Source organism: Myotis myotis, unplaced genomic scaffold (assembly GCF_014108235.1).
Source record: "Myotis myotis isolate mMyoMyo1 unplaced genomic scaffold, mMyoMyo1.p scaffold_m19_p_2, whole genome shotgun sequence".
Taxonomy (NCBI): Eukaryota; Metazoa; Chordata; class Mammalia; order Chiroptera; family Vespertilionidae; genus Myotis; species Myotis myotis.
The window spans coordinates 110,630,540-110,658,456 of record NW_023416324.1 but is presented as its reverse complement, the minus strand read 5'-3'; the positions used below and the strand labels follow the sequence as shown (position 1 = coordinate 110,658,456).

General features: G+C 39.2%; 1 protein-coding gene across 5 annotated transcripts in view; it reads left to right on the top strand.

The window, feature by feature from the left end:
* The window catches only part of HLTF (helicase like transcription factor), a 169,386-nt gene extending 141,691 nt beyond the window's left edge, over positions 1–27,695 (top strand). For 3 of the 5 annotated variants that reach the window (XM_036348324.1, XM_036348322.1, XM_036348323.1), the window contains 5 exons: positions 868–993; positions 1,312–1,424; positions 1,770–1,950; positions 14,020–14,100; positions 26,935–27,695. In XM_036348324.1, the coding sequence (XP_036204217.1) occupies positions 868–993; positions 1,312–1,424; positions 1,770–1,950; positions 14,020–14,100; positions 26,935–27,087 (654 nt within the window). In that variant the 3' untranslated portion in view covers positions 27,088–27,695. Of the gene's footprint in view, positions 1–867; positions 994–1,311; positions 1,425–1,769; positions 1,951–14,000; positions 14,101–26,934 lie in introns of those variants that run through there. The other 2 variants (XM_036348325.1, XR_004973922.1) reach the window with 2 other exon arrangements.
* Positions 27,696–27,917: the final 222 nt, after the last annotated feature.

Sequence of the window (27,917 nt, the reverse complement as noted above, 5' to 3'; positions counted from 1 at the left end):
TTTGTCACATTTCAAGGGCTCAGTTGTTACATGTAGCTGTTGCCTATGGTATTGATTAAGGTACATATAGATTCTTATGTATGGTAGAATTTTTTGAAGTAAAATAATCCTTTAAGCAGTCCTTCCACTGAGATAGAATTTTGAAAAACAACTTTGCTGTGTAACATACATATAGAAAAAAATGTACAAGTCATGATTGTACAGCTCAGTAAATTATGAGTGAACACATCCAAGTAAATACTACCTAGGTCTCCTTGGGCTCCTCCCAATCATTTACCCTCTCCCTCCTCCTTAAAGGTAACCCCACTATACTGACTTCTCACATTGTTTTAGTTTCAGAATCTTTTTTATTATAATGATATTTGGTATGTAGTTACTTAAGAGATAATCTTATTTTATTATCATGTCTTGGTACAAATAAACACAACAGATACTATTTTGAATGAACCAATAGGATTTAACAGATCTAGACTGGCTTTCCAAGCCATTAAGGAGGAAAATTTTTTCCCTTCTAAATAGTTTGAACTGGTATTCTATATTGTAGTTAGGTTGAAGAAACTGTTACTTATGTTTTTTATTTTACATGTCTGTAGATAGTATATCATTTATTGTTTCAAGTTCTTAATGTTAGTTGAGATCACATATTTTATTCTCTTTTTTTCCCATATCACTGACCACATTAGAGTATTATATCGGCCTGGAGTTCAGCACATATGGATTTGTGTCATGGGTGAATCTGACAAAAGGTTTAATAAAATGCTAGCTATTAGAGACATAGAATTGATAAAGCTTTTTAAAAATTCTAGCTAAATTTGTATTTCTGCTCCTCTGATAAGTGTCGCTCATATTTTGTTCTTTCTTATGTAGCCACATGCTAAATGCCCTTTATGCAGAAATGATATACATGGAGACAATTTATTAGAGTGTCCTCCAGAAGAACTGACATGTGATACTGAGAAAAAGTCTAACATGGAATGGACATCTAGCTCGAAGGTAAAATATTTGGTTATTTGTTTATGTCAATGTAAAGAAATACCATGTATAAAACTAATAATTATCCTTTAAATTCGTCATTTGAATATTATACTTTTCAGTGACTATTGGCTTTTTTATTTCTAGTGGTGGTTTTTCAGAGGAAAAAGGAGGTTTCAAGTTATGGAGTATTCTTTCAGTCTTAATTTTTAAAATTGGTGGTCTTCTACTTTTGCATTTTAGGGAAATAACATAGCACTTTTCTCTTCATAATAAAAAAATATGGATGCGTTTTGCCAATTCAAAATGGAACCTAATGGGTGTCCAAATTTTTTTCAGATCAATGCCTTAATGCACGCATTGATTGACTTAAGAAAGAAGAACCCCAACATAAAGAGTTTAGTTGTTTCTCAGTTTACAACGTTTCTGTCTTTAATAGAAACACCACTCAGGTAAGTTTAACAGTGTTCCTCACTTTTAATAAAAGATTTTTATATATGTTTTGATTTGGATAACAAAAAATACTTACGTTTTATCAGTTTTATTCATTCATCTATCTAAAATAAATTTCAGAATCACAATAAAGAATATTTCCTGAGTGCATGGGATTTTAAAGATTAAGTCTGAATTTATTGAAAAAAAAATTGACTGCAGAGCCTTACATTGTAGTAGATGGTTAGTAAATATTTGTCAAAATAAATAGAGTGAGAGAATTAGTTGAATAAATACATTGTAATTACTTCACATGTTTTTTTAGTAAAGGAAGTGTTATTTATCTCTTTTGTCCCCTCCTTTAGAGCCTCTGGATTTGTGTTTACTCGTTTGGATGGTTCAATGGCCCAAAAGAAAAGAGTTGAATCAATTCAGTGTTTTCAAAACACTGAGGCAGGATCTCCAACTATAATGCTTCTATCCTTAAAAGCAGGTGGAGTTGGTTTGAATCTTTCTGCAGCTTCTCGAGTGTTTTTAATGGACCCAGTAAGTAATTTTGTAGACTTTTGCTATGTTATTACTTCTATTAAAAAAAGAACAAAAACTATTTGGTAAATACCTATGTAGTTATAATTGATTGTGAAAATTCCTTAGGCAAACTTTAGAAATAGATAATGACTTTCCAAGTTAGATTACAACCAGAGCCATATTTAGGCATGCAAGGGTTTCACATTAATGTCATGGATGGCAGTGGTCTGTTGTATTTTCTTGCCTTAGTTTTGTGAATGAAGTTTTAAATTTGTTATATTGTTATTACTTTATGGTTATATAGATAGTCATTGTATCTACAGATTTTTATATATTAACCCAATGAAAATTCTAGAGACTGATTTTAGAACAAATTCCAAAATTATTTTATTTTTTGGTTATGATCTTAGTACTTGATAAGAAAGAAGCTATTAATATCAAATAGAGTAATTTAATTAGTATTATAAAGTTTATCAGAGAAGACCCTTTAGCAGTTATAGTAATACTTACTGGATGTTTTAGCAGTTTTTGTACTCCTCACCCAAGGATATGTTTTTATTTTTGTATTTGTTGACTTGAGAGAGAGAGAGAGAGAGAGAGAGAGAGAGAGAGAGAGAGAGAGAGAGAGACTTGTTGCCTTCTGTACTCATCCCTGACCAGGAATCAAACCTGCCACCTTTCAGTGTATGGAACAACACTCCAACCAACTGAGCCACACCAACCAGGGCTTAACAGTTTTATAGTAAGTTGATTGTTTGAGACTTTGAAGCTTTCAAATGTTGTTTCTAACTTTAAAACAAAAGCCAGGTCCCCCAAAATAAGATTCAATCAGAAAAATTTGCTCATGAAAATCTTTTACCTTGTTGTAGGAGAGTTAAAGTTTCTTTTGATGTGTAGTTATGAGCCTTTGATAAAGTTAATTGCTTCATCACTCGTGAGAATGAGAGCTATCAGTTTTATACTTTCATGAGATAAATTTGATTCCTGGTTGTCATACTAGATATATTATTGCGAGCTCACCATAAAGTTTCTAGACAAATACAGGCAATGGAAAGGAACATTTTATCTGGGCTCTTGGCATAATGGTTTCAAAATGTGTCCAATTGTGAAATAGAAAAAATTCACAAAATTTGATTTCAGTTTTAGAAAATCATAAACTGAGTATATCCTCAAATCCAACTTTTATACCAAAACACCCAAAACTCAAATTTCAGCAAGTTAATAGTAAAATCTTTTTCCTTGATCTCAAGGAAACTTTAAAAAGAAGAAGATAAAGCCATAAAAGTAAAAATCATGCTGTATAAGTGTTCCTTTTCCCTAAAACATTCTGTTTTCAGTTTCAAGAATCATCCCATAGTTTAAATTTTTAATTTTTTTAATTTATCTTTATTGTTGGAACTAATACAGATGGACCTTTCCCCCTCCACTGACCCCTTCTAGCCTGCCCCTGCCCTCCCACCCCAGGTCTTCATAACACTATTGTCTGTGTCCATGGGTTATGCATATCTATACTAATAAAAGGGTAATATGCTAATTAGACCAGGAGACTGGACGTCTTTCTGCCGTCCGACTTCCTTCTGGACAAAGCCATGGTGGTGTGGGCTGAGGCAGAGGTGGTTAGGGGTGATCAGCCAGCAGGGGAGGGCAGTTGGGGGCCATGAGGCCGGCAGGGGAGGGCAGTTGGGGGCCATCAGGCTGGCAGGGGAGCGGTTCAGCAGCGAATAAGCGTATAGGCAGGCAAGTGGTTAGGAGCCAGCGGTCCCGGATTGCAAGAGGGATGTCCGACTGCCGATTTAGGCCCCATCCCGCAAGTGGTTAGGAGCCAGTGGTCCCAGATTGCGAGTTGGACACTCCCCCAAGGGGTCCTGGATTGGAGTGGGTGCAGGCCGGGCTGAGGGACCCACCCGCCCCCATGCACAAATTTCGTGGACCAGGCCTCTACAATGCTTATAAATTCTTTGGTTAATCTCTTCCAACCTCCCACCCCCACCCAATGATTTCCCTCTGAGATGCCTCAGTCTGTTGCATGCTTCTGTGTCTCTGGATCTATTTTATTCTTTAGATTCCACATGAGAGAGATCATGTTATACATGTCTTTTTCTAACTGGCTTATTTTGCTTAGCATAATACTCTCCAGGTCCCTCCATGCTGTCTATAGTTTAAATTGTCCCTACCCTGACAATTCATGCTATTGTTTAAAAACCACTTGTTTCCTATCTTTCTAGTCTACTGTTGAAACCTGCCATTGTGTTCTTTTTTTTTTTAATTTGAATTCTTTATTGTTTAAAGTATTACATGAGTCTCCTTTTTCCCCCATTGAACTCTCTCCAGCCACTCCCACCCCCCAGCACATGCCCTCACCCCCTACTGTCTGTGTCCATTGGTTATGCTCACATGGATGCATATAAGTCCTTTGGTTGATATTTACCTCCTCATCCCCCGCCTTCCCTCATAGGTTGGACAGTCTGTTGCATGCTTCTATGTCTCTGATTCTATTTTTGTTCATCAGTTTATGTTGTTCATTATATTCCACGAAGAAGTGAGATCATGTGTTATTTATCTTTCTCTGACTGGCTTATTTTACTTAGCGTAATGCTTTCCAGTTCCATCCATGCTGTTGCAAATGGAAAGAATTCCTTCTTTTTTACAGCAATGTAGTATTCCATTGTGTAGATGTACCACAGTTTTCTAATCCACTCATCTGTTGATGGACACTTAGGCTATTTTCAAATCTTAGCTATTGTAAATTGTGCTGCTATGAACATGGGGGTGCATATATCCTTTCCGACTGGTGTTTCTGATTTCTTGGGATATATTCCTACGAGGGGGATTACTAGGTCAAATGGAAGTTCCATTTTTAATTTTTTGAGGAAACTCCATACTGTTCCACACTGGCTGCACCAGTCTGCATTCCCACCAGCAGTGCATGAGGGTTCCTTTTTCTCCACATCCTCACTAGCACTTGTTATTTCTTGATTTGTTGATGATAGCCATTCTGACAGGTGTGAGGTGGTACCTCATTGTTGTTTCGATTTGCATCTTTCGTATGATTAGTGACTTTGAGCATTTTTCATATGTCTCTAGGCCTTCTGTATCTTCTCTTTCGAAAGTATCTATTTAGGTCTTTGCTCATTTTTTTATTGGATTGTTTATCTTCCTTTTGTTAAGTTGTATGAGTTCCCTATAAATTTTGGAGATTAAACGCTTATATGAAATAATATTGGCAAATATGTTCTTGCATGCAGTAGACTTTCTTGTTTTGTTGGTGGTTTCTTTTGCTGTACAGAAGCTTTTTATTTTGATGTAGTCCTATTTGTTTATTTTCTCCTTAGCTTCCATTCTCCTAGGAGCTGTATCTGTAAACATATTGCTATGACATATGTCTGATATTTTGCTGTGTATCGATTCTTCTAAGATTTTTATGGTTTCCAGTCTTACGTTTAAGTCCTTTATCCATTTTGAGTTTATTTTTGTGTATGGGGTAATTGGTGGTCTAGTTTCATTTTTTTGTATGTATCTGTCCAATTTTCCCAACACCATTTATTGAAGAGACTGTCTTGACTGCATTGCATGCTCTTGCCGCCTTTGTCAAATCTTAATTGAGCATAATGGCTTGGGTTAATTTCTGGGTTCTCTGTTCTGTTCCATTGGTCTATATTTCTCTTCTAGTGCCAGTACCAGGCAGTTTTGAGAACAATGGCTTTGTAATATAGCTTGATAGCTGATATTGTTATCCCTCCAACTTATTCTTTCTCAAGATTGTTGCAGCTATTCAGGGTCTTTTTTTTTTTATTCCAGATAAGTTTTTGGAGAGTTTTTTCTAGGTCTTTGAAATATGCCATTGGTATTTTAATGGGGATTGCATTGAATCTCTGGATTGCTTTGGGTTGTATGGACATTTTAATGATGTTGATTCTACCAATCCATGAACACAGTATATTCTTCCATTTGTTTATATCTTCCTCTATCTCTTTTTTTAGCATCCTGTAATTTTCTGAGTACAGGTCCTTTACCTCTTTGGTTAAGTTTATTCCTAGGTATCTTAATTTTGTTGTTGCAATAGTAAGTGGGATTGTTTTTTTTAGTTTCTCTTTTTGTGAGTTCACTATTGGTGTATAAAAAAGCCATAAATTTTTGGGTGTTAAGTTTGTAACCTGCTACATTGCCGAATTCATTGATTATGTCTAGTAGTTTTTTGATGGAGTCTTTCGGGTTTTCTATGTACAATAGCATATCATCTGTGAATAATGATAATTTTACTTCTTTTCCAATCTGGATTCCTTTTATTTCTTCTTCTTGTTTGATCACTATGGCTAGCACTTCTAGTACTATGTTGAACATTAGTGGTGAAAGTAGACATCCCTGTCTTGTTCCTGTTCTTAGGGGAAATGGTTTTTGTTTTTGCCCATTGAGTATGATGTTGGCTGTAGGTTTGTCATATAAGACTTTTATTATGCTGAGGTATGATCCCACTATTCCCACTTTGCTGAGCATTTTTATCAGAAAAGGATTTTGGACTTTGTTAAATGCCTTTTCTGCATCCATTGAAATGATTATGTGATTTTTGTCTCTCAATTTGTTTATGTGATGTATCACGTTTATTGATTTGCAGATATTGTACCAGCTTTGCATCCCTGGAATAAATCCCACTTGGTCATGATGTATGATCTTTCTAATGTAATGCTGGATCTGATTTGCTAGAATTTTGTTGAGGACTTTATCATCTATGTTCATCAGGGATATTGGCCTGTAATTCTTTCTTTATAGTGTAATTATCTGGTTTTGGGATTACAGTAATGCTGGCTTCATAGAAAGAGCTTGGAAGTGTGCCTTCTTCTTGAATTTTTTTGAATAGTCTGAGAAGGATAGGTTTTAGTTCTTCTTTGAATGTTTGGTAAAACTCCCATGTGAAGCCATCCGGTCCAAGGCTTTTGTTTGCTGGAAGTTTTTTGATTACTGTTTCAGTTTCATCAGTAGTTACCAGCCTATTGAGGTTTTTTGTTTCCTCCTGATTGAGTTAAGAAGGTAGTGTTTTTCTAGGAATATGTCTGTTTCATCAAGCTTGTCCAGTTTGTTGAAGGAGAGTTGTTTGTAGTATTTTTTGACAATCCTTTGTATATCTGTCAGGTCAGTTGTTATTTCACCTCTTTCATTTCTGATTTTATTTTTGGGTCCTCTCTCTTTGCTTCTTGGTGAGCCTGGCTAGAGGTTCATCAATCTTTTTTATCCTTTCAAAGAACCAGCTCTTGGTTTTATTGATTTTTGTGGGGGTTTTTTTTGGTCTCTATGCCATTAATTTCTGCTCTGTCTTTATTATTTTCTTCCTTCTGCTTACTCTGGGCTTTTCTTGTTGCCTTCTTTCTAGTTCTTTATGTTGTGGGATTAAAAAATTTATTACCATTTTTTCTTGTTTTTTGAGGTAGGCCTGTAGAGCTATGAACTTCCTTCTCAGGACTGTTTTCACTATGTCCCATAGATTTTGGATTAATGTGTTTTCGTTGTCATTTATTTCCAGGATGCTTTTTATTTCTTCTTTGATCTCTTTGGTAACCCAATCATTATTTAATACCATGCTGTTTAGCCTCCAAGTGTTTGATATTTTTCCCTGGTTTTTATTATAGTTGGTTTCTAATTTTATGCCATTGTGATCTGAGAGATGCTTGATATGATTTCTATCTTCTTGAATTTGAAGAGACTTTGCCTGTGTCCTAATATGTCATTTTTTTTTTAAATGTCCCATGTGCACTTGAGAAGAATGTTGCTTTGGGGTGAAATGCTCTGAAGATGTCAGTTAATTCCATCTAATCTAGTGAGTCATTTAGGATTGCTGTTTCTTTGCTGATTGTTTGTTTAGAGGATTTACCCAGTGATGTCAATGGGGTATTAAAGTCCCCTACTATGATTGTATTGCTGTCAATCTCTCCCTTGATCTCTTCCAGAGTTTTTTTTATGTATTTGAGTGCCCCTGTATTGGGTGCATATATGTTTACCAGAGTTATATGCTCTTGTTGAATTGCTCCCTTTAGTATTATGAAGCGGCCCTCCTTATCTCTTGTGATGGCCTTCACTTTGAGGTCTATTTTTCAGATATAAGTATTGCTAGCCCAATTTTTTTCTCATTTCCATTTGCCTGAAAAATTTTTTTCTATTCCTTCACTATCAGTCTTTATGAGCCCTTTGTTCTGAGGTGGGTTTCTTTTAGGCAGCATTTGTATGGGTCATATTTTCTTATCTGTTCAGCAACCCTATATCTTTTGATTAGAGCATTTAATCCATTTATGTTTAATGTTAATATTGATAGGTACTTGTTTGTCGCCATTTTTATTCCTTCTTCCCTTTCTATTTCTAATTTTTATAGCAGTCCCTTTAGCATTTCTTGCTTTTCTGGCTTGGTGGTAATAAACTTCCTTAGCCCTTTTTTGTCTGCAAAGCTCCTGATTTCACCTTCAATTTTGAATGATAGCCTTGCTGGGTATAGTATTCTTGGATTCAGTCCCTTGCTTTGCATGACTTTGTATATTTCATTCCATTTCCTTTTGGCCTGATGTGTTTCTGTTGAGAAATCAGTGGATATTCTATTGGGAAATCCCTTTTAGGTAATTTTCTGTCTCTCTCTGGCAGCCTTTAAGATTCTTACTTTGTCGTTGATATTTGCCACTTAATTATGATGTGTCTTGGTATCAGTCTTTTTTGGTTCATCTAGTTTGGGACTCTATGTGCTTCTTGGACTTGTGTGGTTTTATTCTTCCCAACATCAGTGAAGTTTTCTGTCATTATTTCTTCAAACAGATTTTCTATTCCTTGCTCCACTTCTTCTCCTTCTGGCTCCCTTATTATGTGGATTTTGTTTCATTTCATATTATCCCTAAGCTCCCTTAGGCTCTCCTCTTGCTTTTTAAGTTTTCTCTTCAGTTGCTACTATGCTTGGGTGGTTTTTTAAAGATATTTTTTTTATTGATTTTAGAGAGGAAGGAAGAAGGAAAGAGATAGAAACATCAGTGCTGAGAGAGAATCATTGATAGGCTGCCTCCTGCACACCCCACACTGGGGATCAAGCCCGCAACCTAGGCATGTCCCCTTGACTGGGATGGAACCTGGGATCCCTCAGTGCACAAGCCAATGCTCTGTCCACTGACCCAAACCAGCTAGGGTTGGGGTGTTTTTTTCTACCTTGTCTTGTAACTCACTGATGCGGTCCTCAGCAGCTTCTAGTGTACTGTTGAAACTTTTCATTGTGTTTTTTATTTTGGCTGTGTCATTCTTCATTTCCCCTTGATTTGTCTTCATTTCCTCTTGATTCTTACACGTAATTGAAATTGTCTTTCATCCTTTTCAGTGTCCTTATAACCATTGCTCTTAATTCTTTCTCTAACAAATAGCTTGCCTCCACTTCATTTTTTTTTTCTTTCTGGTGTTTCTTCCCTTTTTTTTGAAGGTGGTTTATTTCTTTATCTCCCCATATTTGTTGTTCCTCTGTGATTATTTCTACATATCAAACTGTTATGCCACCTAGATTTTTTGAGTTTGTCTTATACAATAGATGTTTTGTAGGACTTAGTGGTGCAGTCTTTCCAGTCTTTTGGGATGGGCAATCTAGGATGGCCCCTACTTGGAATATATGGGTTCTCTTCTTATATTTGTGTCTTGAGTGTTATTGTCTCATTCATGGATGGAGTCTCCTCTCCGGGTGTCTGGTTATGTGGCTCTCTCTCTACCATGTCATGCCAACCATTATGGAGGTGCTGACTGAACAGCACAAAATAAAACATAAGACATGACACAAAAGGAACAGAACACTTTACACAAGACACCTATAACCCCAATAGGAGTGGCCACCAGAGGAAAGAGAATTAGGAGAGAGGAAAGAGAGCAAAAAAGATCGCAAGAAAAGAAAAAAAAAAGAAGAAAAAGAAAAAAAGGAAAGACTATGGAGAGACAACACAACAAAACAAACAAATAAACCCAAAAGCACAAACAAAACACACCCAGAAGAAGCAGGGTCAGAATCTGTAGAGGCAGAGCTTAAATGCAGAAAAAAGGGTTAAGGAGATGGATGAATAGGGGAAGAACCACTGTTTAAAAAAGAGGAAGAAAAAGAGTGGATAAGAAGAAAAAATGTGTATTTATTTTTTAATTTTTGAAAAGGAGAATAGAGGAGAGAGCAGATAGGCCTGAATTTAGGAAGTGAAACTAATTAAAAAAATTAGGAGGAGAAAGGAGCAAGAGAGGAGAGGGGAAATAATATTGAGTGCTTAAAAAACAGAAAAGAGAAGGGGAAATGGAATAGGAGCAGGGAAGAGGAGATTAGATATATGAATAAGCCAATGAGACTACAATAATAATAACACATCAGTAAAGCAGATAAAGAAAATTACTTTTTAACAAGTGGTAAAGAGAAAGAAAAGGTAAAAGCTGAAGTGGGGAAAGTAGAAGAAAAACAGGATGAAAAAGGGAGAAGCAAGGAAGAAAAGGTGAAAATAAATAAAATAGAATAACAAAAAATAAATACATAATACTAAAGAAATTCAAAATTTTTTAAAAATATTAACCCTTTTCGGTCCAACGTCAAGGCTGACTCGACAGACCAGGCGCTAGTAGCAGGTCCAACGTCGAGGCTGAGGTCAACACCGCAAACTGGTTCAACATTCAATCCCCTCAGTTAATTTGGACCAGACTGTTTGAATTCCAAAAATAAAATTGGACCGCAAAGGGTTAAAAATGTCATTCGCTTTAGCTGTGTTTTAATGCCCGTTAGAACCCTACTCTTTCTGCCAATTCTGGGCTTCCGGTTAGGTAGTTAGTTCCTGACCACTGTCAGTCACTGTCTTTGGCGATTAGCACCATGTTGAATCTCCAAGCTATCCACGGCTCCTCTGCTTGTGTCTATCTCCACAGGCATTGACTGCAAGCAGGCGGTACCAGTCTGCATGCTTTGCCTGTCTGCCAGCTGTCAATCTTAATTACTCAAGCATCTGTTTCTGTCGGGGCTTAAGTGGGGTTGGTGCTGTTTCTCTATCTGGGGATCAGATGGATGTATTTTTCCTGACCCAGGGCCACTCCTCCGAGAGTGGCCCAAAATATAGCTCTGGCCTTTGTTGGTCAGAGAGAGATCCTTGTATGGAGACCAGTGGGTTTGGCTGGCAGCCTGGTGTTTTTATTAGTCAGGTTCCCAGAACAGTGGGGTGCACCAGCACCTCTTCCAACCCAGCCACTGAGGGCTCTTTGGGGGCTATTCAGAACCTTTGTTTCCTTTGTATAGCTCAGAATGCAGGCAGGATGTGGCAGGCTGTATTCCCTACCTTGAGGCCACTGGGAAGGGCTAGCTCTTCTGGGGAGAAATGGCCACTTGGGTTTGCAGTGGTTCTCAACCTTCCTAATGCCGCGACCCTTTAATACAGTTTCTCATGTTGTGACCCCCAACCATAAAATTATTTTCGTTGCTACTTCATAACTGTAATTTTGCTACTGTAAACAATATGTAATTATATATGTGTTTTCCAATGGTCTTAGGCGACTCCTGTGAAAGGGTCGTTTGACCCCCAAAGGGGTCACGACCCACAGGTTGAGAACCACTGGTTTAGAGAGTTAGGAAGAGTCTGGCCAGGTCTCACTACCCTGCCTCTCCTCGGGCTCTACAAATCCATACCTCTCCCTGCACCAGAGCCTAGGGTGAGTTTTTTTAACTGAAAAGTCCTATAATCTGGGTTTAGCAAATAAAAGTAAAGACAAAACAAAACGAAAGCAAAACAACCATGTAACTGTGGGTTTCTCTCCCCATGGCACTGAACCACTTGGGTTGCTTTTCAGGCTGTCTTTTGGGGCGCAGTTCCCTGCGACTGTGATCCCAGGTAAACTGCCCAGGCACTAGCAGCCTTGGGGTTTTTACTTTTTCACAATTGGGTATTATGCCTGTTGCTAAGGTGACACTGCTTTGGTGCAATGCAGCCTCCACCTCACCCTCTCGGCACAGAGGTCAGATATCCCTCTCTAGCACAGATCCCCATTCCTACCATTCTCCAGGCATCCTTTGCCCTTCCTTATTTAAAATTATGTTCTCAGCTGTTTCTAATTTGATAATTCTGGGTGGATGTTCTCCAATTTAGTTGCTTTTTCCAGTCTGGCCCTGGGCGAAGATGCATGACATGTCTGCCTATTTGGCTGCCATTTTCTTCCTCTCCCTATCTTTATAGACTGCAGAACTTTGTATCTTTTCGGTTATTCTTCCTTTTTAATTGATTCACTGTTTTATTCTTCACCATAAGACAGTTTGTGATAATTCTTATGTTAGAGCTAATCTTACTTTTTTAGTTCAGTTTTGAAGTCAAACTGATTTCAAATATAGATACAGATGCAAATCAAAATGACAATGCGTTATCATCTCACACCTGTCAGAATGGCTATCATCAACAAATCAACAAACAACAAGTGTTGGAAAGGATCTGGAGAAAAAGGAACCTGTCTACACTGCTGGTGGGAATGCAGACTGGTGCAGCCACTGTGGAAAACAGTATGGAGCTTCCTCAAAAAACTAAAAATGGAACTCCCATTTGACCCAGTGATCCCACTTCTAGGACTATATCCCAAGAAGCCAGGAACACCAATCAGAAAGGATATATGCACCCCTATGTTCATAGCAGCAAAATTCACCATAGCTAAGATTTGGAAACAGCCTAAGTGCCCATCAGCAGATGAGTGGATTAAAAAACTGTGTACATCTACACAATGGAATACTACGCTGTGGTAAAAAAGAAGGAACTCTTGCCTTTTGCAACAGCTTGGATGGAACTGAAGAGCATTATGCTAAGTGAAATAAGCCAGTCAGAGAAAGATAAATACTACATGATCTCACTCATTTGTGGAATATAGAGAACAAAATAGACTGATGAACAGGGACAGATCCAAAGACAGAGAAACAGCGATCAGACTATTAATCCCCAGAGGGAAAGTAGGGGAGGGTGGGGGTAAGGGGAAGAGATCAACCAAAGGACTTGTATGCATGCATATAAGCCAAACCAATGGACACGGACAACAGGGGGATGAGAGCATGAGTGGGGGGGGGGGGGGAGAGGATGCAGGTTAATGGGAGGGATGATGACACATTTGTAATTCCTTAACTAATAAAGAATTTAAAAAGAAAAGAAAAAGAAAAGAAAGAAAATTGCATCAATAAAATCTGAATTTTTTGGATGTTTGATTATTCCTGAAATCTTTTTTGTTTTTTTAATGAGTGGAGGAAAGTGAAAAAAAAAAAACACCAAAGACCAGCAAAAGGAGAAAAAAATTTTTCATAAGTGGACCCTATTACCTCTTTTCTGATACAAATTAAGTTATTTAAAAGGATATGTAAACTTTTTTTCTCTCTGTTAAACAGACATAGTTCTACTTTAAAATGGGGGGAAAATTAGAAAATAGTATGTGATTAATCAACAATCATTTACACTGTGTGCTTTCTTTGTATCAGGCCCTGCATTAAATACTAGAAGTACTGGGGTGAAACAATTGGGGAGAGTACTTGCCTATCAAAGTAGTGTTTGGAAGTCTGAGGGGAGTGTAGATTTTTAAAAATACATTTTTATTGATTTCAGAGAGGAAGAGAGAAAGAGAAACGTCAATGATGAGAATCATTGATTGGCTGCCTCCTGCATGCTCCACACTAGGGATCAAAATGGCAACCTGGGCACGTGCCCTGACCAGGATTTGAACTGTGACCTCCTGGTTCATAAGTTGAAGCTCAATCACTGAGCCATGCCAGCCAGGTCGGGAGTGTGGATTCTTTGTCCCACAGTATTTATAATGTCAGTATTTGTGGCTCAATTGGTTGGAGCATCATCCTGTACACCAAAGATTGCAGGTTTGATTCCTGGTCAGGGCACATACCCAGGTTGTGTGTTTGATCCCTGGTCATAGTGCATACTGGGGTGGTGGTGGGGACATTGGTGCTTTTCTCTCACATTAATATTTCTCTCTCTCCTCCTCTACCTTCTTCTCTAAAATTAATGAAAAAATATCCTCGGATGAAGGTTAAAAATATGGGGGGAAAATGGTGAATGAATACTGAAATAAAGCAGATCATGTTTTGTTTATTAGGCCTGGAATCCAGCTGCTGAAGATCAGTGCTTTGACAGATGCCATAGACTTGGCCAGAAGCAAGAAGTCATCATCACAAAAGTGAGTTTTGAAGCCATTTATCTTAAAATTAAGTTTTAAGGGTTTCCAAGTTATACAAATAATGCATGATTATTTAAAATTTAAAAGTAAATATACACATTTGTATATGTATTTAAAATTTTTTTTAAAATCTTTATTATTGAGAGTATTATAGATGCCCCTCTTTTTCCCCTCCACCCAGTTCCCGCCCCACCCCAGGTGTTTGCCACCCTATTGTCTATGTCAGTGGTCGGCAAACTCATTAGTCAACAGAGCCAAATATCAACAGTACAACGATTGAAATTTCTTTTCAGAGCCAAATTTTTTAAACTTAAACTATATAGGTAGGTACATTGTTATTAACTTAATTAGGGTACTCCTAATCTGGCCTTTGCTAAAAACGTCCTCAATCTAATTGAGGTACGTTCGCTGAGGTTGACCCTTCCAACTCTTCCATCCACACTTTCTTGTATACTTGTTTCGTCTATCTCCTTTCGTTTGTCCTCTATATATGTCCACACCCACTTCTTCTAATGCCACTTCTTCAAAATAGACTCGTCCAGGCCAAAAACCGACTTCTGTACATGGGCTACGAAGTTTCAATCACACTGTATATGGGTGCCCGCACGTGGTATTTTGTGGAAGAGCCACAATCAAGGGGCCAAAGAGCCGCATGTGGCTCGCGAGCCTCGGTTTGCTGACCACTAATCTATGTCCATAGGTAATGCATATATGCATGTAAGATCTTTGTTTAATCTCTTTCCACCCCCCACACTCTTGCCTCTGAAAATCATTCTATTCCATTTCCATGCCTCTGATTCTATTTTATTCACCAGTTTATTCTGTTCATTAGATTTCTTATTTATTTTGATGTTTAGATTTAATCGTTGATAGAAATGTATTTATTGCCATTTTATTGTTCATATTTTCCTTCCTCCTCCTCCTCCTCCTCCTCCTCCTCTTTTTCCTTCTCTTCTTAAAGAATACCCTTCAACATTTCATGTAATACTGGTTTGGTGGTGATGAACTCCTTTAGCTTTTTCTTATCTGTGAAGCTCTTTATCTGACCTTCAATTCTAAATGATAGCTTTTTTTTTTTTTAAATCTTTATTGTTCAGATTATTACAGTCGTTCCTTCCCCCCATAGCTCCCCTCCACTCGGTTCCCACCCCACTCTCTGCCTTTGCCCCTCCCCCTCCACTGTCCTCATCCATACGTGTACGATTTTTGTCTAGTCTCTTCCTGCACCCCCCACACCCCTTTCCCCCTGAGAATTGTCAGTCCACTCCCTTTCTATGCCCCTGATTCTATTATATTTTAGAACCAGTTTATTCTGTTCATCAGATTTTTTATTTACTTGATTTTTAGATTCATTTGTTGATAGATATGTATTTGTTGTTCATAATTTTTATCTTTACCTTTTTCTTCTTCCACTTCTTAAAGAATATCTTTCAGCATTTCATATAATACTGGTTTGGTGGTGATGAACTCCTTTAGCTTTTTCTTATCTGTGAAGCTGTTTATGTCACCTTCAATTCTGAATGATAGCTTTGCTGGGTACAGTAATCTTGGTTGTAGGTTCTTGGTATTCATCACTTTGAATATTTCTTGTCACTCCCTTCTGGCCTGCAAAGTTTCTGTTGAGAAATCAGCTGACATTCATATGGGTACTCCCTTGTAGGTAACTGACTGTCTTTCTCTTGCTGCTTTTAAGATTGTCTCTTTGTCTTTTGCTCTTGGCATTTTAATTATGATGTGTCTTGGTGTGGTCCTCTTTGGATTCCTTTTGTTTGGGGTTCTGTGTGCTTCCTGGACTTGAAGTCTATTTCTTTCACCAGGTAGGGGAAGTTTTCTGTCATTATTTCATCAAATAGGTTTTCAGTATCTTGCTCTCTGTCTTCTTTAGGCACCCCCATAATTCGGATGTTCGGATGTTGGTACGCTTGAAGTTGTCCCAGAAGCTCCTTACACTATCTTCGTATTTTTGGATTCTTTTTCCTTTTTGCTTTTCTGGTTGGGTGTTTTTTACTTCTTTGTACTTCAAATCTTTTACTTGATTCTTGGGATCCTCTAGTCTGCTGTTGAATCTCTGTATAATATACTTTATTTCAGTCAGTGTATGCTTAATTTCTAGTGGGTCCTTTTTCATATCCTCGAGTCTCACTAGACTTATTGAGGGTCTTACTAAATTTATCGACGGTTTCTAGAAAATTCTTGAAAAACCTTATAACTGTGGTTTTGAACTCTAAATCCAGTAGTTTGCTTTCGTCCATTTCTGTCATTTGTGACCTGTTTCTTTGTCTCCGCATTTTGGCTGCTTCCCTGTGTTGATAGAGTGGCTTTCTGTGCTAGGTGTCCTATAGGGCCCAGTAGCTCAGCCTCTCCTATTACCTGAGGTGGACACTCTTGGTGCACCCCTTTGTGGGCTTTGTGCACAGTCTTGTTGTAGTTAAGCCTTTATTGTTGTAGGTATCACTGGGAGGAATTGACCTCCAGGCCAATTGGCTATGAGAATCAGCTGTGTCTATGGTGGGAGAACTTCTGTGCTGGAGACACCCTTCTGGGGCAAGACTTGCTTCAGTGGGGCTTTGGTGCTCACTGAGTCTGCCCCTGAGTGTGTCCCTTATGGATCTGAGGAGTTGTAATCTGGATGGTCCCACTCTGACCATGGGGTACACTAGCACTTGGATCTCTAAGGAGGTGCTAATTTAGCCTCTGCCTGAGGCTACCCAGCAGGAGCTACAGAGAGATCTGCAGATTCCTCTTCTTTGTTTGGGATTTGGAAGTGCCCAGATGAGGCCCAGCTGTGAAGCAGTGCAAGCTGCTGTGGGGCCTTGGGCCTTCTTTTGGATGTTCTGGGTCTCTCTGATCCAGCTGCAGTTTGTTAGGTAATTTTAGATTGCAAAGGGCCAGGCCATTCATATCCAAAAGCCTCTGCGCACAGTTTGGGTGGGACAGGATCTCAGGGAGTCAACAGGGTGGAGCAAACAGCTATGGCTGATCCTCAGTCCTGCCCTAAGAGGCCCCGGGTCTCAGTGTCCTGGTAATCGCTGCAAACACCTCTGAGAGAAAGCCGCCCTCGAGTTCTGCCCGATGCCAGACAGTCCAGTTTCTCCCCGTATGATTCTGGGTCCCCAGAGACTCACCCAGAACTGGAGTTCAGGGCTGTTGGGAGCTTGTGCCTCCCTCCCGATTGAAAAAGACAACCGTGTCCTCAGTTGACAGCCCTTTCCCCACGCCTCCGTACCTCTGCACTTTACCTCTGCACCTCCTCTGAGCCTCAGTGTGCTTTTCTCTTTCTTTATAATTGTAGAATTTCCACTCAGCCAGCCTTCTTGTGGTTCTGGATGATGTCCGTTTTGTCTTTTAGTTGTATTTCTGAAGTGGTTGTGCGAGGCAGCAATTTCAGGTGTTTACCTATGCCACCATCTTGGTTTCTCCCCCTAAATGATAGCTTTGTTGGGTAAAGTAATCTTGGGTGTAGGTCCGTGCTATCCATCACTTCGAATATTTTTTGCCACTCCCTTCTGGCCTGCATAGTTTCTGTTGAGAAATCAGCTGACAGTTGTATGGGTGCCCCTTGTAGGTAACTAACTGCTTTTCTCTTGCTGCTTTTAAGATTCTTTGTCTTTAACCTTTGGCATTTTAATTATGATGTGTCTTGGTGTGTTCCTTTTTGGGTTCCTCTTGTTTGGGACTCTGTGCTTCCTGTCTATGTCCATAAGTAATGTGTATATTCATATAAGACTTGTAAGTCTATTTCTTTCACCAAGTAGGGGAAGTTTTCTCTCATTATTTCTTAAAATAGGTTTTCAATCTCTTTCTCTCTTCTCCTTCTGCACCCCCATAATGCGACTGTTGGTTGGCTTGAAGTTGTCGCAGAGACTCCTTACACTGTCTTCATATTTTTGTATTCTTTTCTCTTTTTGCTCTTCTGATTGTGTGTTTTTTGCTTCCTCAAATTTTGAATCATTGATTTGATTCTCGGAATTCTCTACTCTACTGTTGAATTCCTGTAAATTATTTATTATTTTAGTTAATGTATGCTTAATTTCTGACTGATCGTTTTCTATCTTTGGCATTCTCATGAAGATCCTTGAATAATCTTATATCTGTGGTTTTGAACTCTGTATCCATTAGTTTGCTTTCTTCCATTTCTTTCATTTGTGACATGTTTCTTTGTCTCTGCATTTTTGCCAGTTCCCTGTGTTTGTTTCTATTTATTGGGTAGAGCTGCTATGTCTCCTGGAGTTGGTAGAGTGGCCTTGTGTAGAGGTATCCCGTAGGGCTCGGTGGCTCAGCCTCCCAGTCTCCTGAGCTGGGCACTCCAGGTGCACCCCTTTGTGGGTTGTGTGCAGAGTCTTGTTGTAGTTGAGACTTGATTGCTGTTGGCGTCACTGGGAGGAATTGACCTCCAGGCCAGTTGGCTGTGAGGACCAGTTGCAACTACAGTGGAAGAGCTGCTGTGCATGATAAAACCCTATGGAGCAGGACTTGCGTCAGTAGGGCTATGGTGCTCACTCAGTCTGCCCTTGAGTGTGTTGATTGTGGATGTGTAGAGCTGTAATCTGGTATGGTCTGAAGCTGTCCACCAGGTATACTGGCTCTGGGGTCTGCAGGAAGGTGCAAAGTCAGCCACTGCTTGGGGCCACCTGGCAGGAGCAGCAGAGAGATATGCAGACTCCTCCTATTTGTATTGGATTTGGAAGTGCCCAAGTGAGACCCAGCTTTGAACCAAGGCAGGCTGATGCTGGTGCCAGTGCCAGGTCATGGGCCTTTTACTGATAGGTATGGGCCATGCTGACACCAGCTGCAGCTTGTTTGAAAGATTTTAGGAAAGCCTGAAGCCTAAACCAGGACAGAGCATTCATATGTAAAGGCTGCTGCAAATAGCTTGGGTGGAGCTGCAAATTGGATGGGGTGGGGTCTCAGTGAATCACCAGGGCAGAGCAAACACATGTGCTCCAGGTTTATGGGGACTCCGGGATATGGTTGCCAAGCCAATCACCCCTGGGACAGGGGAGGTCTAGGCATAGGAACAATGACCCCTGAAAGCCATCTTCGAGTTCCTGCCCCATGCCAGACCCTCCCCATATGCTTCTGGGTCCCTCAACGCTTCCTGGCACTGCAGCTGAGAGGAAGCAAATCTGCGTAAATTTGTACCTGGCTCTTTAAGAGGGACACCTGTGTCTCTGGCAGCCTCCGTGGCCCCCTGCTACAATTCCAACTGGTTTTTACAGCCCGAAGTTACGGGGACTTTTCTTCCCAGCTCGGGGGCCCTGGGTGGGGGTCTGGTGTGGGGCTGGGACCTCTTGCTCCTCACAGCAGCCTCTGCAGAGATGATCTCCCTCTGGTTTAAAAATATACTATATAAAAACTGTCAAAATATACTATATAAGACCATAGTAATTATACCAGTAATATTATCCCGGGAATAGGATAAAAAGAGATCAATGACCCTAGCTGGTTTGTTACTTTGTTATTCAAGTTTTCATAGTATCTCTGCTGAGTATTTTCATATATCTTGTAAGTAATCAGCTTTTTCATATTTCAAATATGAAACATTTTTAGCCCAGGCAAAAAATGAATATCACTTTTATTCTCTTCAGAGGAAACCACCACCAATGGTTTAACATATGCTATTCAAATCCCTTTCTCTATATTTACATATCTTCCTACTTAACGTATACCTCTAGGGTGGGAGCCAGATGAAGGAGGGCACAAGGTGGGGAAATGAGGGGCATTTGTAATACTCTCAACAATAAAAATAAATTAAAAAATTTTTCTGGGATCATACTTTATTATTTTGCAACATGCTATCTTCCCCCTTAACAGTATATATTGGAGACTTTCATATATGTACATTTAGATCAAACCTATTCTTTTGTTTTCTGTTGTGGTAAGATCTACATAATGTAGTATTTAAAATAATAAAAAGTATTTTTTTTAAAATATATTTTATTGATTTTTTACAGAGAGGAAGGGAGAGGGATAGATAGTTAGAAACATAGATCAGAGAGAAACATCAATCAGCTGCCGCAACCAAGGTACTTGCCCTTGACTGGAATCGAACCTGGTACCTTTCAGTCCACAGGTCGACACTCTATCCGCTTAGCCAAACTGGTTAGGGCAATAAAAAGTATTTTTAAGTGTGCAATTCAGTGGTAGTGAGTATATTCACATTATTGTTGCAGTCATAATCACCATCCATCTTCAGAACTTTTTCATCTCACACTGAGACTATACCCATTAAACCTAACTCATGATTCCTTCCTATTCCCCCCCGGCAACCACCCTTCTACTTCCTGTCTCTGAATTTGACTACTCTACAAACCCATTCTTTTTAATGCCTACATATAGATACATCATAATTTCTTTAGCCAGTCCCATTTATTTGCTAATAAAAACAGTGCCATAATGAGCATTATATTACATGCATCTGTGCATATATACAAATATTTCTTCAAGATACGTTAAGAAATAGAATTATGGATTTATTATTTTTATTAGATAACTTTCATGTTGTTTTCAAAGTAGACTTTATGATATGAGAATTATGTAAATTTATTCTTATGCGATGGTCAAAAAAGTACCTTTTAATTTGCATTTACCTAAGACCTTGAGGATATTTCACATATCTGTTGTTTGTTAATATTTTTTTCTGGGACTTGCTTGTTTATATCTTTTGCCTAGTTTTCAAAAAGTACAAATACAATTTTATAGTATAAAAAAATCTCTTCATACATTCTGATTTTAAATGTTTTGTTATATATATTGAACATGATTTATCCCAGGCTTTTGCTTATATTTGAACTTTATGTGTGTTTTTTTGTCATGAGAAAGTCTTAACATTTTTATGATTAAAACATGTCAGCCTCTTTCTTTTTATCTTCCAGATTTTAAGGTCTTAATTAGAACAGAAGGCTTTATTTTCAAATTTTAAAACTGAATCTCTTAACATTTACCTCTGATTTGTTTGAAATACTGTTTGTTATTTATGATTAATGATATGATTCTAATTTTATTCTTTTTTCAAATGAAGACCCATTTGCTCCATTACCATTTATTTTGAAAAGCCCATCCTTTTTTTTCTTTTGATTTGAAATTTCACTTATATCATACATACTACATGGGTCTCTTGTGGACTCTCTTCTGTTCCACTGATCTCTCTCTCTCTCTCTCTCTCTCTCTCTCTCTTTTTTCCCCATTGATTTCAGAGAGGAAGGGAGAGAGAGAGAGGGGTAGAAATATCAATGATGAGAAAGAATCATCAATTGGCTGCCTCCTGCATGTCCCCCCTATTGGGGATCGAGCCCGCAACCCAGGCATGTGCCCTTGACCAGAATCGAAACCGAGACCCTTCAGTCTGCAGGCTGATGCTAAACCAGCTTGGGCCATTGATCTTTTTATCCTATTGCTGGGACAATATTACTGGTATAATTACTATGGTTTTATATAGTATTAGTGGCCCGGTGCACGATATTTGTGCATAGGGGTGTGGGGGCGTTCCCTCAGCTCAGCCTGCACCCTCTCCAATCGGACATCCCTCATGCAATCTGGAACCACTGGCTCCTAAACACTCACCTGCCTGACTGCCTGATTGCCGCTAACCAGCGGTTCTTAACCTGTGGGTCGTGACCATCGGAAAAGACATATCGCATATCAGATATTTACATTACGATTCATAACAGTAGCAAAATTACAGTTATGAAGTAGCAACGAAAATAATTTTATGGTTGGGGGTCACCACAACATGAGGAACTGTATTAAAGGGTTGTGGCATTAGGAAGGTTGAGAACCACTGACCCCTCTGCCTGCCTGACTGATCACCCCTAACTGCCTCTGCCCCCCTGGTTGCCTCCAACTGCCCTCCCCTGCTGGCCTGATCTTGCCCCCAACGGCCCTCCCCTGCCGGCCTGATCTCGATCCCAACTGTCCTCCATGCTGGCCTGATCTCGCCCCCAACTACCTCTGCCTCGGCCCCCACCACCATGGCTTTGTCCAGAAGGAAGTCGGTCGTCCGGAAGATAGCCAGTTGACCCAGTCTAATTAGCATATTACCCTTTTATTAGTATAGATAGATTATATAGGATAGGATTGCTTAAATGGGGGGAAAAGCCTTTTTCAGCAGGAGGAGATGCTCTTGGAAGACAAAAATACATAATCCCTATATCTGGCCTGTTAGCCAGCCATATGCACTATACTGCAAAACCGGTCATTAAAAAATTGAACTGCTTTCTTACACCTTATACCAGGGGTGGGCAAACTTTTTGACTCGAGGGCCACAATGGGTTCTTAACACATTGTTTGCGGGTAGTTTTTATCGCGCGCTAACAGGTGGCGTGGGCCATTTTTGCTAATTTTTTGCGCAAATGGCAACGTTCAGTAAAATTATGATAACTTTAGTTTACGTATTTATACGTTACCCGCATTCTACCGCTAGTCTATAAAAAATGTATTAATACATGTCCCACGCTCTACTACACTGGTAGAACGTATAAATATGTAAAACGTGTTAACACGTTTCCTGCATACAATGTGTTAAACTGGACCGGAGGGCCGGAACAAAAGCATGGATGGAGTGTTTGTGTGAACTAATATAAATTCAAAGTAAAGAGTTGAAGGAGAAACCAAGATGGCGGCATAGGTTAACGCTGGAGATTGCTGCCTCGAACAACCACTTCAAAAAACAACAAAAAGACGGAACGGACATCATCCAGAGCCACAGGAAGGCTGGCTGAGTGGAAATTCTACAACTAGGAGGAAAGAGAATATCATACCCAGACTCAGAGGAGGCGCAGTGCTGAAGTGAAATACTAAGGTGCAGAGTGCACGTGGAGCGGGCTGGAGGCGGAGGGCGCGGTTGTTGTTTTCAATCGGGAGGGAGTTTCAGACTCTGAGCTCCAGATCCGGGCGAGTCTCTAGGGACCCAGACTCAAACGGGAGAAGCGGGACTGTCTGGCTTCGGTCAGAACTCGAAGGCAGCTTTCTCTCCAAGGTTTGCAGCGGTTGCTGGGACTCTGTGAGGCAGAGCCCCTAGGGACGGAACTGAGAGCAGCCATAACTACTTGCTCCGGCCCGCCCTGTAGATCCCTGGGGACCCGCCCCGCCCAAGCCCTGCGCAGAGCCATTTGCCGGATAGCCTCAGGCAAAGGCTAGATTAGCACCTCCCTAGAGGACAGAAGTTTTCCCACTGCAGACACAGCTGATTCTCACAGCCAGCTGGCCTGGAGGTCAAATCCCCCTAGTATTAACTACAACAATCAAGGCTTAACTACAGGAGGACTGCACACAAAGACCACTAGGGGGTGCACCAAGAAAGCATAAAAAAATGCGGAAACAAAGAAACAGGACAAAACTGTCAATGGAGGATATTCAGTTCAGAACCACACTTTTAAGGTCTCTCAAGAACTGTCTAGAAGCCACTGATAAACTTAATGAGATCCTCAACAAATCTAATGAGACCCTCGATGTTATGATAAAGAACCAACTAGAAATTAAACATACACGGACTGAAATAACGAATATTATACAGACTCCCAACAGCAGACCAGAGGACCGCAAGAATCAAGGCAAAGATTTGAAATGCGAAGAGGCTAAAAACACCCAACCGGAAAAGCAAAATGAAAAAAGAATCCAAAAATACGAAGATAGTGTAAGGAGCCTCTGGGACAGCTTCAAGCGTACCAACATCAGAATTATAGGGGTGCCAGAAGATGAGAGAGAGCAAGATATTGAAAACCTATTTGAAGAAATAATGGCAGAAAACTTCCCCCACCTGGTGAAAGAAATAGACTTACAGGTCCAGGAAGCGCAGAGAACCCCAAACAAAAGGAATCCAAAGAGGACCACACCAAGACACATCATAATTAAAATGCCAAGAGCAAAAGACAAAGAGAGACTCTTAAGAGCAGCAAGAGAAAGAAACTCAGTTACCTACAAGGGAGTACCCATACGACTGTCAGCTGATTTCTCAACAGAAACTTTGCAGGCCAGAAGGGAATGGCAAGAAATATTCAAAGTGATGAATACCAAGAACCTACAACCAACATTACTTTATCCAGCAAAGCTATCATTCAGAACTGAAGGTCAGATAAAGAGCTTCACAGATAAGGAAAAGCTAAAGGAGTTCATCACCACCAAACTAGTATTATATGAAATGCTGAAAGGTATCCTCTAAGAAGAGGAAGAAGAAGAAAAAGGTAAAGATACAAATTATGAACAACAAACATGCATCTATCAACAAGTGAATCTAAGAATCAAGTGAATAAATAAACTGGTGATCATAATAGAATCAGGGGCATAGAAAGGGAATGGACTGACTATTCTTGGGGGGGAAAGGGGTATGGGAGATGTGGGAAGAGACTGGACAAAAATCGTGCACCTATGGATGAGGACAGTGGGTGGGGAGTGAGGGCGGAGGGTGGGGTGGGAACTGGGAGGAGGGGAGTTATGGGGGGAAAAAAGAGGAACAAATGTAATAATCTGAACAATAAAGATTTAATTAAAAAAAAAAAAAGAAAGATCAGAAAAAAAAATTCAAAGTAAACATCGTTACATAAAAGGGTACGGTCTTTTTTTTTTTTTTTTTTAGTTTTATTCATTTCAAACGGGCCGAATCCGGCCACGGGCCATAGTTTGCCCACGGCTGCCTTATACCAAACAGCTGTTGCCCTTAAAACCCCTCTTCAGCCCCCACCTTAGGTTCTGCCATCGCATTTCACCCAGATTAGGTTCTGATTGGTCGGTTTCTATGCCAGTCAGCATCAAAAGCTCTGCCTCCTAGGCAGCCATTGGCTCCTCGCACTTCACCCAGATTTTGTTCTGATTGGTCAGTTTCTATGCCAGTCAGCGTTTCCAGGCCTATGTCAGGTCTGATCAGAGAGGTGGGGCTGATCAGCAGCCACCCCAGGCTGCTGGCAAGCTGGCTGAACTTCTGACCTCTCGAAGAGAAAGAGAGAGGCGTAGCTGCTGGCAAGGCCCAGAGATAGAGACAAGGGCTGATCAGCAGCTGCCACAGAGGCTGTGGATCAGACCCTGCTTCTCTCTCTGGGCCTGACCAGCACCCACGGCAGCTGCTGATCAGCCCCGCTTCTCTCTCTCTCCAAGAGGTCAGCAGTTCAGCCCACTCACCTGTTCCCGCCCACCGGAGCCTGCTGTGTGCACAGCCTGGCATTCAGTCATCCCTTTGGTCGTTTTTGATGTTATAGACCCTGACTCTTTATATAAATAGGTATTTTGACAGATAGTGGGGCAAAGTGCTCACATTATCCTTCATTGTGAATATTTTATTGGTTATTACTATTACTCTTAAATTGCATTTTGGGTTTAGGTTACCAAATCTCATTTAAGAAATCTTGTTTGGGATTTATTGAATATATGATTAATTTGATAACTTGATAACTATCTTTTTAATAAGAGTGTTCCTATATAGGAACTTAGGTAGTATCTCCTAAGTACATTCACATCATTAAATTTTTTTTATGTATCTCAATACATAACAAATTTAGTTATTACAGTAACCAGAATCTCTAATAGTGTTGGACAGCAGTAGTGATAGTAACAATTTTTGACTTGTTTCTATCTCTGTTGGAAATGCTTTTGTTTTATATGAAATATGTTGTTTTGGGGAAGTTTCTAGTAGATGCCCTTAATGTGGTTGAGGACATTTATTTCTAGGTAAATGTGGATTTTCTTTTATCAGGAATAAATGTTGAATTTTATCAAGTGTTTCTTAAGCATCTGTTGAGATATTCACTTTTCCTTAATTTTTTTCATGTTATGAATTATACCAGATAAAGGCTTATCCTTGCTTTTCTGAGAAAATATCATTTAGCTTTTAAAATATAATGATACATTTATTTTTGCTATTATTCCACTTACAGAGCTGCCTTTAAAGTTTGTTTTTTTGTGTGTGTGTGCTGTCTTATTTGATGATGGGGTTTTAAGATGTAACATATCTTTATGGCCATATTTTTTGTATCAGAAAACAATATTGAGTGATAAGGGAATGCAATTTCATCTCTAGTTATTATATTACTAGGGGCCCATTGCACGAAGAGATTCATTCAATAGTCCTTCCCTTCCCCTGGCTGCCAGCACTGGTTTTCCTCTGGCACCCGGGACCCAGGCCTTTGCTCCGGCTGGGGCCTTCAGTCTTCGCTCCTCCACCTCGCACCTATGTATGCAAATTAACCGCCATCTTTGTTGTGTTAATTTGCATACTCTCCTGATTGGCTGGTAAGCGTAGCTGAGGGATGGTCAATTTACATGTTTGTCTATTATTAGGTAAGATGTTCTGAATATGCTCACTGTATAGTCAGGTAAAAGGTGGAACTAAATAGTTTCTAATAGGTTATTATTGACCTGTTGTTTTTTTAAATCCTCACCTGAGGATATTTTTCCATTGATTTTTTAGAGAGAGTAGACGAGAGAGAGGGAAAGACAGAGAGAAATATTGATGTGAGAGAAACACATGGATTGGTTGCTTCCTGCACAATCTGACCAGGGCCTGGGCTGGGAAGGAAGGAGCCTGCAATCAGGGTATGTGCCTTTGACCCAATTGAACCTGGGTCCCTTCAGTCCGCAGGCTGACACTTTATCCATTGAGCCAAATTGTCTAGGGCTTATTGACCATTTTTGAAAGCTACACAAAACTACAAGAATGTAAATCTATATTTTCATATTCTCAAGTTTTCATTTCTTTAAATTAAATTTATTGGGGTGACATTGGTCAACATGAACATATAGGTTTCAGGTGTGGGTTTCTATGTTATAAGATCTGCATGTTAAAGATTTTAAATATTGTGATCTAACAAATACTTAACCAATTTACCTTTTTCTTTTCCTTTAAAGTTTATTGTGAAGGACTCTGTTGAAGAAAATATGCTGAAAATACAAAATACAAAGAGAGAACTTGCAGCTGGAGCCTTTGGAACAAAAAAAACAAATGCCAGTGAAGTGAAACAAGCTAAAATTAATGAAATCAAAACTTTAATTGATTTATAATTTGTGGGATTTTGGTAAGATTGGTTTGATCAGATATATAGTTGTTTTAGAAATGAGAAAAATACAGTTTTAGAAATGAGATCTCGTGAATATATCTTCTAGAAGGGGCATGGTTTTTTGTCAGTGAAGTAGTATTACTGATACATAATCTCTTCTATATATGAACCTATATTTTAATGATATTTCAAATAGCAGTAAGTTCTGTTATATACTGTGGCCTAAAAGAATTTTTTTGAGAAATAAAGTTACTTTGTTATTGAAGTTTTCATAGTATCTCTGCTGAGTATTTTCATATATCTTGCAAGTACTCAGCTTTTTCATATTTCAAATAAGGTAAAACCTTTTATACTTTTGACCAAATAAAGAATTATTTTCTATGTTGGACACATTTGGTTTTCCATCAATCCTCCTGTTTGTGATGCCAATGGATTCAATAGTCCTTGTAAGCTATGCATATATACACAGTCTATAGAAAAGATTTGTTTTATTGGACTTTCAAAGACCATATTTGCATTCCAGAACCAAACCTTAAAATGAGAGACCAAAGTCCAAGTTAGTAATTTACTTATAATTTTTTTTTTTTACAGTTTCATTGAGATATAATTCATATAAGTGATTTGCAATTTTATGTTCATGAAAAAGATTAGGGACTGTGTTAGAGTACTGTGTTCTCCATTTTAGTCAGGTACTATTCATTGCTTAAATGTAACTCGATGTGTTAGTGTGTAAATATGGTCTGTGGGGGTGAAAGGGACCAAATTCTACCCAATTTGATTTAAATTATGGAATTGCTGAATAGATATTTCTATATATAGATAACTTTTATTTAT